Raw genomic sequence first — 14412 nt, 5'->3', positions numbered from 1 at the left:
TGGCTCTATGGAGCTTTGTTTGGTTGCATCGGCTCACTGTTGCTTAACCAATCATACAGCAGGCGGGGCTGGAGCTGTGCCAAGAGATAGGCTTGATGTTCAAAGAGTAACCCTGAGCTGCTTTGTCCATGCGTCCGTCAATATTTAACCAGTGTTCTTTTTTTTTTTTTTTCTGGCAAGTGTTAAGTTTGGGGCTTTTGTGTGGCATTGGGCTGGGTATCAGCAAAGGCTGAAGATGGATGAGACGCACAGGAAACTCCCTCAGCCCACTTCCTCTTTTACATTGTTGCAGAAAAAGGAAGAATGTTCAACAGGTCCGTGTTGAGTTTCCTGTCGAGTAAACCGATGGGTCAGTTCACATCCGCAGACATGTGGAAGTACTCTTTTGTTTTAATCACATTTCAAACACAGAGCTCCTCACACAGCCATGACTCTCACACATCTGCTGGTCAGGAAAATGTCTTTTTTTCTCTTCTGTGTTTAGTTTATGGCTGTTCCTGGTTGGGATCCACTCTCCTCTCTCAGACAGATAGCGACATGTCTTTGTCACTGCTCCCACAGTCCAAAACACCCCTGTCCTTTCCCCCTCTGCATATCTAAACACACATGTGCTGCAAAACAAGCCGTTCATTAACCCCCACACTCAGAGGGTGTTTTGTCCTGAGGGGGGAGAGGGAAAGGAAGACAGAAAGAGAAGGAGGTGGAGGAGCGAGGAGAGGGAGGGTGGAGGAGGGGGGAAAAAAGAGAAAAGAAAAAGAATGAGGGAGGAAATTGCAGTGTGGGCAGAAATCCGCCTTCTCCATTTCCTGGGGAGGAAGTGGATTAGATCGGGGAGAGTTGCAACCTGCTCCTCACACTAAAGAATGCTACCATACTCGATTTTAACCCTTTCAGCCAGAACTGTAACTGTTCTGTGTGTAACTGTAACATACTACACACCCATATCTAGTGAAAGTATATTTGGAATAAATTGTCTTCTTTTTGAATCGCTCCCAAAATATATTTTTATTAACTTGCTTTTACTTTGTGTTTAGATCCTTTCTTTCATGTCTTGTGTTTTTAGCAGGTTTTCATTTTGATCTTTCCATTGTGTTTCTTGTCTGTTGCTCTGTAAAGCGCCTAATCATCAATGAAATTATTTTTTAGTCTTTCCATTCATTAGAAAAGACATTTCAATACAAATCTATATGTAAGAAAAGATGAGATGTTTTGTGCCCAAGATGCTCGATATCATGATAAAATAAACGCATACATGCTATAAATATACTTACATAATTAAATTAAATATAGACCAGTACGGAAAATAGAACTAAATAAAGGTACATTAGAAAAAATATCTGAATAAAAAGGGGTACTAAGTACAAAGCAGTTCAAATGAGGAGCATTGACTGAATATAAAATTTTATTGAAGCATGTACTGCATAGTTAACTTATAGCTTGGACTCTAGAGCGTGAAGGAATAGTTAGACATTTTCGGAAATACAACAGGCTCAGTAATTTTCTTGCCGAGAATTATACGAGAAAATCAGTGTCACTCATGTCTCCCTCATTAATATACAGCTACAGCCATCTACCAGTTAGCTTAGCTTAGCACAGAGACTGGATCAGTAGGGAACAGCTAGCCTGGCTCTGTCCAACAGTTACAAAATCCACCTACCATCACATGTAAAACTCACTAAAGCCAGGCTCAGCCTTAGGGCTGACCTGAATGCCTCAAAGGTTCAAAGCTTCTACCGTTGCCATGGTAATTGATATCCAAATCAGTAGTCAAATGCTATGGTTTTGTTTTTTATTATTATTATTATTATTATTATTATTATTGTTATTATTATTATTTATTATTATTATTATATGTGCATTACCACAAAAATCCCAAATAGGCCATGAAATAAGGAATAGTAATCCATCATTATTCATCATGAATCAAAATTAATTTAGTTATTCTCAGACAGGGACATTTAATCGTACTGATAGTTTTGTTTTTGCGTCACAACTCTCATCTAACAATACCAGCACTGACACTAGGACAGTGACACGTGACCATGTATAAGTATATGCGTATAAGTTACAACTATGCTAGCAAAATGTCGAAAAAGTCAAACATCTGGAACAACTTTCAGATGTGTGAAGATGACCCCCAAAAAGTTGAGTGCTAGATATGCCAAAGGAAACTGGCTTATCATAAATCTAAATCTAGAATTTGGCAAATCACCTGAGCAGTTTAGCCATCTTTAAGAATTTTTGTTTTTTCTATTATGACTGATGTTACTGTGACCTGCAGTGTATATATAAATAGATATTTAAAGTATAATGTTGAAGTCCGATTTGGTCCTCGTCTATCTGTTAGCTATCGTTAGTCTCAAGGGCTAGAATGTTTACTGTTGCTTGGAAACATCCTCAGCTGTGAAAGTACTGATGTTATCATAATTGTAATCATCCAGATTTTAACTCCTAACTAGTCTGCGAGCAGTTCAGGAGATTTAAGACTGGATCTGTAAACCCTGCCCATATCCAGATAATCTGGTCCAAACATTGGTATTGACCAAGCCCAGCATAAACAACATTCTATGTCTTGTTTGTTTAGTGACTTCCGCTGGTTGTGTGGTTGTCTAATTGCTCTCATCAACCTGCCCGTAAAAACCACAACTTCTCCCTTTTTGTTTTTGTACAAATTAAAAAAACAAGATTAGTATAAATTAGTGAGCTTTAAAAGTACAGGTACAAGCTAGCTGTTTTTCCTGTTTCCAGTCTTTATGCTAAGCTACGCAAACTGGCTTCTGGCTGTAGAGTCATATTTAGCATACAGACATCAGAGTGGTGATAATTTTTGGCTGGACCACAACAGCAGGGCCAGCCCTATAAATGGGAATGGCCGTGACTGAGTGAGTGAGTAATGAAGTAACACCATTGGTCAGCCAGCCAAATGTTGGAGTTTCCTGAATGGCCATTGCTCTTTCAAAATGAATTGATGCGAACAGTTTCTAATACATCATCAGGGAGTTTACTGGCAGTGTTGCCAACTTAGCGCCTTTTCAGATAGATTTACCGATTTTTCACACTACTTTAGCAACTTTTTTTTTTTTTTTTTTTCAGAAAAAGAAGGTCGGTCTTTCTCTTATTCGACTGACCACAGCTGACTTAGATGTGAATCAGCTTCTAACGTTCTCTCTGAGTGATCAATTTACAAGTAAATATAGCTGAAATCACAAAGCCGCCGTTGTCTTTAACTTAGGTGTATGGTGATTCCATCAGTAATGTCGCAGTTATAAAAATCAGGATTTTAGCGGGGCAGAGCAGCAGCTTGGAAATGGCTTGTAAGTGACTGCTGGCTAACATGTAATTGTAACGGGCTTTGTTTCGGTCGCTATTTCATACTTGTTCCATTGTCTGTCAACAGAAACAGAGAAAAATTTAATGAGAACAGCTTTATTTGGAATTTGGCTATATTAAATTACTGTATATGTGAGCAGTAGGAGAGAAGCAAACAGATAAAGGGGGGTCTGGCCATATATGAGGTTTTGACCAAGTCTTGTTCATCTAAGTGTTGGCAAAAAAGACAATTTGTGTATGTCCCAAACTTTTGAAATAGTCCTTTATGAAGTTGTTACCATGTTTCTTCGTATTTTTGAGGTAGAAAGTTTTTTGGTTAGTAGTTAAAACAGTGTGGACTTTTATTTATGCAGATATCAACTAATTGCTTGGACACTTAAGAGGGCATTCTTAATAAATAGACAGAGCCACAACACATTAATTACATATTTGTAAAAAATAAATGTATTTATTTTATTTTATTGTGGCTTAAAAAAATCCACATTAAATCGGTCATTAAATAAATCATCCAACAGTATTAGTCTGTGAGTAGACAAATGTGCAGCTTTAAACACCTAGCGGAGGAGTGTTGTCAACCACCCATGATGTTTTGTTTGTCTGTTTGTGTCAAGTACTAAAAGCCCTGGGAGGATTTCCGCCAACACACACAATAAAATAGTGCAGATACTAACCGATGAACTGGATTTGTTGGGTTTTAATTCAGTTGCAATCCAGGCATCATTGCTGAACATGGTGCCTATGTACTAAAACTGAGGGCTAGTCAGTGAGAAAACAGTGAATTATTTAAAGGTCTAAAATACAAGCATGTTCATTATGCAGTTTTAAGATTTTACATTAAACATGAATTACAAAAGACCAGTGGCTGCAAGATTAGAAATATCTTATTGGAAGATTTAAAAAAAAAATCTATGTCCATGGAAACAAGACTGGCTGGTTTCCTCTGTGTGAGAGTGTGTGTGTGTGTGTATTTGTGTGCGCTCACAGCTGGGTTTGCACTATGCATGCTTGTATGAGGGGGTGGATAAGTGTAAGTGAGTCTTGTGTCTTTGTGCAAGCCTTGCCAGAGGTAGTGTAGGTGTATACTCTATGCGTATGTGTGTATGAGTTAATGTGTGTGTATGTGTTGCCGTACATGACTGCAAACCCCCCACAGCTTTTGTTGGTCTCTCACTCTCTCTCTCTCTGGTATATTACCCAATTGTTGTGTGTGTGTGTGTGTTTTTGAGGGGAAATTTCCTGACCCTGGAAGCAGCTCTTGTCCTCAGGAATTTCCTGAGTGGGCAGACAGCACTTCCTGAATAAATGTTGTTGTTGTTGTTGTGTGTGCATAAGTGTGTGTTTTAACTTACTCTCTTTTCTCCTCTAAAAGGGAAACTGTTCTCACATGCCAGCGAGAGAGCTGAGTGCAGCCCCCTTCTCTTCCCATTCACGACACACTCCACATTTTGCTTTACTCAAAATGTCACAATGAACACACACTTGTGTTCCTTGTGTGATGGTGTGTGGATTTCAGACTTCTATATGAAAAGTCACAAAAGCACATATAATCTTGATAAATAACCAGCTAATGAAATCTTTTCCATTTGCTGTTCTGAAGGCTCGGTTTGGTGGCTCTTTCCTGCTACACAGGAAATGTGTGTCTGCTATGTTTAGAATAAGAAGAAGAAGTGCTTGGTATTTCCTAAGGATCAGTGTAGGGGCCAATCCAGCCGTATTTTAATGGATCAGTATCGGCTAAAATGAAGCGACTCAGAATCCGATCCTTTCTTTACTGTACCCTGCTGTGTTTTGTCAACTTCAGCCTACTAGTGTTGCAGTGTTGCTCTCCCTAATTACAGCCGGGCTCAACAGAGGACTACATGCATATGTGAATGAAAATTAAAGTGTGTGTAAATGTGAAAAATTCTTTGTGTGCACTGGTGAGTCAATCTGCGTTCAGACAATCGTTCAACAATCATTAGCAAAGAGCAGTGGAAAAAACATTCAGGTAGCAGCCTCTCATTTTTTGCTGGAGCAAACTGTCGCTTTCACCAGTTAAAATGACAAACATTGCCGGCAGCAGGCCAGATCAAATTCTGCTAATTAACACTAATTCCATGAGTAAATTATGATTGGCCAAAATTGAAAAACTGTCTGAAAGCTGGTGTCTGTACTCGGCCACCTTATGAAAAACCTTTTTTTAACATTTAAGTAAATATAATATCGGATCAGACTGAATAACGGAAGATACCCAATATTAAAGGACTGAATAGGATTGGGTTCAAAAAACTTGATCGGGACATCCCTAGTACTTACCATGAGCAGTGGTCACTACTAACTTGTCAACAGACAATCAGAAGGTAAGTGTTTTAAAGGGGCACTCCAGAGATTTAGTATTGCACTTTCATAAAGTTAGAGGATGTGCGAGAGATGAAATACTCACAACTGAGGCAGCAGGGTCTGTGAGATCCTGACTTTTAGTCCCCTGTATGGGCCATAATTACCATAATTATAAATAGAGTTTATGACGTACCGATCTTAATAGTATACTAAAAAAAAATCCACAATCTATGATTTTATACTAGCAGAAGATGATACAATACGTATAATATCAAACTGCGACTTTGGAATGGCAATGCCAATTTAACTTTACAGATACAAAGCAAAATGTTTTTCAGAGATTTATTTATTTTTTTACATTATTTATTATTATTATTTATTTATTTAGACATAGTGGAGACAGACAAGAAACACAGGGAGAGAGAAGAGGATGACATGCAACAAATGCCCCCAGCTGGACTAACTGACTATGCAAATCGGGGACGCTGCGATTATGTGGTATGTGTCTTGCCAAGACATCCCCAAGATGTCATTCTTAAACATCTTTTTGTATTCCACAGTCTTCCTGGAGCTGTCTCACCATTTTCTTCAATTTATTTTTATTTTATGCAGCCGTGAGTAGCTTCGTATATTTCGAATTATTGGGTAGTATGGAATCAGGACATATTTTGTACACAGGCATTTTTACGCAGGTAATGTCTCTTGAGTAATTAACTTAAACTTAACAAAACTCCTTCAGAGAAACAGAAGACACCATACAGCTGTTCACATTCTGTGCAGAAATCGCTGTGACTAGTAAATTGACAAAGAGATGTAAAATTTGCAGAGTTCCCCTTTAATTGACAGGCAATTCTGGGAAATGTAGTGTTTAATCATGGTTAAATTGAACACTCACAAAAATGGAGACAGTATTCAAAAATGAGATTTCCACTTGAATCTCCATTGAAACCCTTTTAGCTTTACAATGTGAAAAGATATAAAAATGAATAAGATAAATCAGAGAGCAATGGTTCCCTGTCTGGGGAAAGATTTGGAAAGTCAAATCCAAACATTTTTCAGTTAGACGGAATGTAATCTCTCTTTTGTTCAACTGCTCACAGGTTGAAGAGTTATTGTAAACTGTGTTCAAGGTTTGCACATTATTTTAGTATAAAACAAAAGGGTTGTGAACCACTAGTGTAGGACCTTTGCAATAGATATCACACACGTATTACACTACAGTAAATGCTGACTTCACTTTCTCCACAGGGAAGGACAAAAAGAGTATAATGTGCTTATAGAGTGTGGTGTTCCAACAAGCACGGGCCCTATGATTTAGTTTACAAATGTCTTTGAAGCTTCTGCATATTCAAAACAATTGGCTCCTGAACAAAAGGAAGAGTGGCAGTTAATGCTGGATTCAGGAACTAACCTACAAGAGTCGGCTTGCTCCTGCACTCAACAACAAGCTATCAGAAACAGGTCATGCTACTTCCTGGCCATAAAAGTTCTGTGTGATTGATGATCTGTTTTATGTTTGTTTTGACTGGATGAAGTCCAGTTTTGCTGGACAGGGACAGGCACATGCATGCCAGTGGAGGAAGCAAAGGATGAATATGAGATGGGGGGTGGAAGGTGGGGGTGGGGGGGCTCTCTTGATTGAAAAGTATAGGTGGTTGTGTGTGTGGAGTTGGATTTTCTCCTGCCACACCCACCTGACAGGGAATCGATATACAGAGAAACACACAAACTGAGGTGAATAGTTTGTGAGCATTAACTTAGGAAATGTGGTGCTCTCATTACCCACGTCCCCGAGTCAGGGTGTTCGAAGATCATGGCCAGCCCTCCTACTCCTCCTCCTCCTCTGTCTCGAGAAAGGAAAACCTTTTCTCTATTGAGATAGCAAGACCAATATCCCCCCACTTCTTCTGCTTGGAGAGAAAAGGCAAACATTTACTGAAGAACTGAGTGACTAAGGAGCTTTGAGTTTGGAGAGCAAAGTCCCAGCCTTACTGATGCAACCTTGCTTTATTTGTTTGTTTAGTTATAGTTCATCCACGTCAGGCTAAGCTGAAATGCTCTCTCTGAGATTTCTTTGTGGTTCAGCTGTGTCTCTGTATATTTAGGCTGTTGAATGTCAGGAGTTTCTGACTGAAAATAATATCTGAGATTTTTAGATCCCAGAATGACTCAAATATAGCATTTATGCAGTTTGTTCCAGTTTTACAAATAAAGAGAAACAGAAACAGAAGTTATATTTATAACATATATTCAATGCTTACATTTCACTGATTGATTTGCTAATTGAAAGTGTACCTGAAACTAAGACTTTACCTTTTTGTCTCATTCATCAACCACTGCTCCTGAAAACTTGTCTAATTTAGTGGCTAAATATCTACCACCTATGTTAGAAAGAGAGAACTAGCTAAAAACAGTTTGTTATGTGGTATAGATCCATTCAGGCAGATTCACAAAGTAAAGAGGCTGGTCAGGAGATAGCTAAGTTTCCAAATTGAGGTGGAAATAGTAAGCTCACTTTCCTTTGACTTTACTACAAAATACTGTGAATTATATCTTATGTGTCGAGCTCAGTTAACTTAAACAAAGTGTTAAATAAAGTAACCTGACTGGCAGCAGGCTCATGTTGCAGCAATGCTTACGTTAATGCTTACATTGTACTACTAGGTTACCTAAGTTGTGTCCCAGACTTTACTACATACTAATGTTATGAAGTTAACTGTATCTAGTTAAATATATCTGCTAGGTAATATGTAAACTAGCAAAAATACTGACATGAATGCTAACATTGTAAAACTAGCGTCTCCTAAAATGTGTCCCAGTTATTTATTACACACTAACATTATAAATCGTACATAAGACCAAGCAGTGAATAACAGGACTATTCCAGACAAGTTCCACAAAAATCCCAGACAAAGTTTCAGATGCTTTTTAAAGGCACAGTTTTCTTGTCCTTCTATGCCATCACAACACCCGTACAATACGTAAGGCACCTCTGACACTGAGGAAATGACACAAGATATTCACCTTTGTAAGTCAAACAAGCTGTGTCTTTAGAATGCTACCGCTGATTTGACAATTTCATAAATGGTGAACAAAAAAAGTTTTGAATTTTTATGCTCTGATACTTTTTGGATCTGTCACTGGAGCTGGCACAAGTGCGGAAATGATTAGTACATTTTTCAGTTACTTGATCGACCAAACATTAGTCAATATAGATTTTTACCATCAATTAGTTGTTTAAATCATGTAATCTGAAAAGGTATCACACATTCACTGAATCGCTGCTTTTCTCTGTTCTTCTTTCTTTGTAAATTACATAAAGATCATCATTTTTGGGTTTTGGACTATTTGTCAAACAAGTGTGAGTGATCTGAAGACATTATCTTGGGTTCTGGGGATGGCATTTTTTCAAAATTTGCAGACATAATGAACTAGTTTTATAGACTAGTTAGTCTATTATTTAAAAAAAATATTTGACTAACCAAATTTTATACATGTTTTTGTATATGTATATATGTGTATATGTATATATCTCAATAGATGAACTGATCACGTGAGTATTCATTAGTTGCTTCCCTTGCTTGAGCAAAAGATTTTTTCACTTTTATGAAAAGTCCTCCATTTTCAGTGTATGTTGCATTGTGGGGTGTCTCATTAAGCCCATGATCGAACATGTAGCAATTTTGCCATTTTGTGAAAATACCACATACTTCAGAAGATGGTTAGAATTAGAGTTTGGTATGTAGCAACTTAACCTAACCCAGGTTTTTGTCAGTCAATTTATCAACAGGCAGTTGTCGTTGCAGTTTTCGAACGGGTGAAAGAAATATAAGAAGCACTGGCAGCAGTGTGACTGTTGGTGAGACATGTGGAGCTAAGCTGTGATTCTGGATAAGGACCTTTAAGCTTCACAGCAGGACGGACCTCATTAAGTCGTTTGGCTGAGAGGGTAGGTTGAGGGCTTCTGTACCACAACAACGAAACAAGATACCAGTGATCTCATCCTCCTCTTCCCTTCATTCATCCCAAGCACTTATGAGTTGCCTTGGCAACTTGTGTGCCCTGTGTGTGTATGTGTGTTAGTGAGTATGAGCGGGGGCCTGAGAAACCACAGACTGAAAATTATGTGTCATCAAAGAGGATTAGGAACCTACGGTTTAGTAAAGGGCTTGGGATCCTGCTGTTGTGCTTGAGGGTTTTATTCAATGTAAATACACACATTCTCAAAAAAAACACATATACACTCTTATAAACACTGTGAACTTGAGATGCGTTCAACAAAGGAAGAGACTGATGACAAGGAAGACTGAAATTGGTTTTCTTCCTGTAACCTGCAACCAAACTGTACCAGATTCACTGAAAGAAAACAACCACAAAGGACAAATTTATCAGCTGAAGGAACTGTGTGAATGTGTTGAAAGAATAGAGTGTCAGGATCCAAGGTGCTCTCCTCTCAATCTGTCCATGCCATCCATTTTCCTTTTCACCTCGAAGTAAGCAAAGGATGTTTGTGGCTGCACTGCAACAAAAGGCTTACCATCATGTTTAGAATCAGTTCCTGTTTAGATCATATGGATATGAGATACAATCCTGAAACTTGCAACTTGAATGTGACTCAGGTTGTTATCCTGAAATCAGAAAAGTCCAGTGTTGACAAGACAGCAATTAAATCTTCAGTGATTCACCTACAATTGTCATAGTTTTGGCAGCTTGCTGAGCAGCATTAGCATGGAGGAAGTCTTTGTCCTCCATGCTAACGCTGCTCAGCTTCATGTCAATGGGCAAGTTCTTCAATTCATTCAAACATAAAGATTCAGATTTGCTGAAATTGGTTGCAAAGACAGAGATTTGTCTGTACATTAACACCTCTCAACTTTTTTTGTTTTTTTACTTTACATGACCTGGAAGGACTCATCTGCCTTGATACTTGACTGCCTGAAGACTGACTTGACTTGTGAGTGATGCAAGCAAAGTATGAACAACTTTCACTTCAGGGAAAGCTGTAGACTTGAGACTTGGACTCACGTCAGATTTGCTATGTAAAAATAAGGACTTGTGACTTGAACTACACTCGTCTGCATAGATACTTCACTGTCTAAAGACTTGATTTGAGACTTGAAGGCATGAAGACCACAGACCTCAGACACTAGACTTGTACTTAAAAACAGGTCTGTCTTCAGGAATCAATAAACTCAACAAAATGATTCTTAGCAAATCCCAATACCTTTTAAAAATTTGGAACAGTTCTGATTTAGAACAGACTATTAATACAGAAGCTCAGTTCAGTCAGCCAGTTTATGTGGAATGGACTTTTATGTGAATACGGCATTGATATTTGGTTTTGACCCTGTCACTCCCCAAAGGGAAGCAGTGAGCTTAATCTGCCAGGAGTGACAATAGGGGAAAGTACACTCAAAGCTCACTGGTGGATGCTGGGTTGAGTTGACTTCCTAGTTGACCTGAACTAGCTCTGTGGAATAGCTCCATATATTGATTACATCCCAGAATAGGTATAAACAGTAAAAAGATTCACGTATGAGCAAGAATTCAGGAATGAATATAATGTCCTGCTCTGTGAAATTTATTTAAGTACTGGCTTAGTATCTTTTTCCCATCCTGTTTGCCTTTCCTTCCTTTTTCTACATCACTGTTTAGTCTTCTTTTTCCTGCTATTTTATTCCATCTGCCTATTTTTTTCTCCATCCTAGCACACTATCCACCGCTGCTCTCATCACTCTTTCCTTTCTGTTTCCACTCTTCCTTTTCTCTTCTCTGTCTTGCTGCTGTCTGTTAATAAACCTCCCAGCGTCACTCTCTAACCTTACTGCAGGAAGTTTCCTGTGCTGAAACTGAGCCCACGCTGGATTGCTTCCTGCCAAAGTGTGTTGTGGGACACGTTTGTTTGGGCCCTCTTCTTCCTCTTTCTCATCCACCTCCTCCTCCTGCTTTCTGCTCCCCTTGTTGCTTCCTCCTCTGGGCTCTGTGCAGATGGCTGAAACCAGCAGACCGGATCTCGGAGGGGTTTTGGCAGAGCAGCACCTCTCTCTGGCCCTAGAGAGAGCATACCACAGCCATGACCTTGTGACCCCGGCTGCACTGCTGTCTGCCCTGGCCTTGCTGCTCTCACAAGTCAGCCACGAGAGACCAAGATACAGCTGGTTCATGCAGTGCAGATGGCGGCTTGATTCAGTATTGATATAAAGTCAGTGATGTGGTCAGTTAGGAGTATTCCATTGCTTCCTAGATCCATTACTGTTATGTAGTCCAGTTCAATTTAAACATAAAGTCGTGTGTAGACCCTGCAAAAGAGTCAAATTTTATGTAAAAACCCTAATTTTAGCAAATCACTGGTTTTCTGGACATATTTCAAAGTACTCTCTTACCACCAATGTTTAAAGTTATCTATACTGCTTTAATCATCAGGATGGGTAGAAATAGGGACTGAAAACATGCACATTTACATACAGTATATTACACATACTAGAAGCTAGAGATAATGTAGCCTAGCTATGATTTCTACTCTGTTTGTGTGCCAAGAAGCAGATTCAGTGAAAAAGAAGAAAAGTGTAAACCCGAAAGAAAATACGAAGAAATACAGTTCTTTATCTGCCCACCATTAGTTCCTGTGGTTGTGAAGCACCTGTATCCCATTCCCTGACACTTTCTTAGGATGGCTGTTGACAAGCTGAGGGCCAGAGCTTGACAGGCTGTAGGCTATGCTTTAGATAACCTAGGCCTTCCCGGGCTTATCATCAGCGCTCGTGCCAGTATATGTATATAGAGAACTAGAAGGGAAGGGAAAAAATAGGAAGCTGACAATCTAGACAGGGTTTCATTTTGTATTGATTGCTCTCTGTGAAAACTTCCTTTGTTTGACGGGTCGAGGGAGTTGAAGGGAGGGAGGCCTGAAAGCGAACACAAGGTTCCTATTACTTGTGTGACAGTAACATTTGCAGCCAAAGATAACAGCTGTCCGGCTCCCAGAGGAAGTGTTTGAGTCTGGGCGATAAGTGAGATGTAAGAAATGAGTAGTTAAGCGCCATGTGGGTGTCATGGATGTTCTGATCAGAGCTTTACACTGTTGAAAGTCTGTTTTTGTGTCTGTGTGTGTGAAAAAGAAAAGGAGACAAAAAGAGGGGGTGAGTCTGAGTCATACTGAACATCGTTGGGTTGCACAGTGCCAAATCGTATGATGAGGTGGCAATATTGTGTTAACTAGGATATATGAGGATCAAAAAGACTTTATATGTAATGCTAAAAATGTACATCCTCTTATGTCAGACAATATCAGGAATATCAGAGTTTAAGAACATTTCAAAAATAATCACAATTGAAGTTGAAATAAACCTCAGTGAACGGAACTAGAAAACCATACCTCATCTGGTGTGACCATAAAAAAAAAAAAAAAAGGATGGGGTAGCTAACATAACAAAGCCTAGCGCTTTCACACTGGCTCTTTTAATCCTGGTATACTTAGCTGTTTAGGTAAGCTACTTATTTCGCTAATTTCATTTTAGCTAATTTGGCCGAAGAGCGGGGAGCCTGGTTGAACTGATACTTTCGTAATGGATGTATTTTCAAAATTAGCATCAAGGCCCAAAATTATATCAGTGAAGTTAACTATTGAGAGCTTCTCTTTTGGTTGAAAAAAACAGACTGAATTTATATTTCTCAAGAAAATTTAAAGGCATTTCCAGTCGCTTCATTACATTCTAAGTTTTTTTTCTGAGGCTAAAATTTATTTAGAGGTCTTTAGAGGAACTGCAAATCATGCACTTTCAAATTAGCTGTGCTCTAGTGGTTGCTGCTTGGGTCAGGTTAGCCATGGGTGTAACATTGCTGTCTTGGTAAATGAAGTAGTGCCGAACACAATAAATTAGTAAAATAAAATTCTTTTTTGTAATTTAGCTAGCTAGCTTGTGCACTGTTGTCTGCAAAAAAAAAATCTACAAAGATTATTATAAAGCAAATTGTTGACGAAGTATTTTCTGTTTTATGTTACTTCAATACAATGTGAGATTCCTGATGCCAGCATCTATTTAGTGGTTTTAGAGAAACTCCATTTTAGCACAGTAGCCTTAGAATTCAACTGCAGTGGTTGCTAATGGGGTCAAAATTAGCCATGCTACGGTGTTGGTTTGTAATTGCCCTCCAACATCATAACTTGCCAAAATAAAATGTAATTGCTTTTTATATTTTATTTATATTTTTACTAGCCTTTTTTGCTATTCCGTTACCTAAAGTATGCACAGAAAAACTACCTCTTAAACTCTGCCATCACAGGCTTAAATCCAGTCAGATTATTGCTGCCTCCACAGCTGCTGTGAAAAATTAAAATTGAACTTTTGTTGAGATTATTTTCACAGTCCTCTCTGTTCTCTCACTGTTGCCTCTAAATGCTTGTTGGTCACCAGTGCAGATGTTTTACACTCCTGTTCCCACGGAAGTGAGAGAAACATTGCAGAGTGCGAGGGAGGGAAAAAAGATACTGTCATTCTTGTTTTCTCTGCTCTTTTTTCCCTCTATGTATCCTTTTCAGTTTATACACAAACTAATAAACTGTCCATCCTCTGATGTGCCTGTCTGTTCAGAGGGCAAATAACAGAACAGATCATAACAGATCAAATAAAATAAATAATAGACTGACTGTCTTTCTCAAGTACCCCACCCCCCACCCCTCCCCTATTATCCTTGTGATTCATTCTGTATTCTTCCTTATAACTTATCACATTCTAATCTTTTACTCTCACCTCCTCTCCCTTT

General features: G+C 38.8%; 1 protein-coding gene across 4 annotated transcripts in view; it reads left to right on the top strand.

Annotated features, from left to right (window-relative positions):
- Positions 1-14412, top strand: part of etv6 (ETS variant transcription factor 6) — a 37151-nt gene that overhangs the window by 12002 nt on the left and 10737 nt on the right. For 3 of the 4 annotated variants that reach the window (XM_040144801.1, XM_040144790.1, XM_040144783.1), the window contains 2 exons: positions 6038-6147; positions 10558-10603. The exons of the other annotated variant lie outside the window; for it this stretch is intronic. In XM_040144801.1, the coding sequence (XP_040000735.1) occupies positions 6038-6147; positions 10558-10603 (156 nt within the window). The remainder of the gene's footprint in view (positions 1-6037; positions 6148-10557; positions 10604-14412) is intronic. 4 annotated transcript variants of the gene reach the window in all.

Source organism: Xiphias gladius, chromosome 2 (genome assembly GCF_016859285.1).
Source record: "Xiphias gladius isolate SHS-SW01 ecotype Sanya breed wild chromosome 2, ASM1685928v1, whole genome shotgun sequence".
NCBI lineage: Eukaryota > Metazoa > Chordata > Actinopteri > Istiophoriformes > Xiphiidae > Xiphias > Xiphias gladius.
The sequence above is the reverse complement of the archived record's forward strand: the minus strand, read 5'-3'. Positions and strand labels throughout refer to the sequence as shown.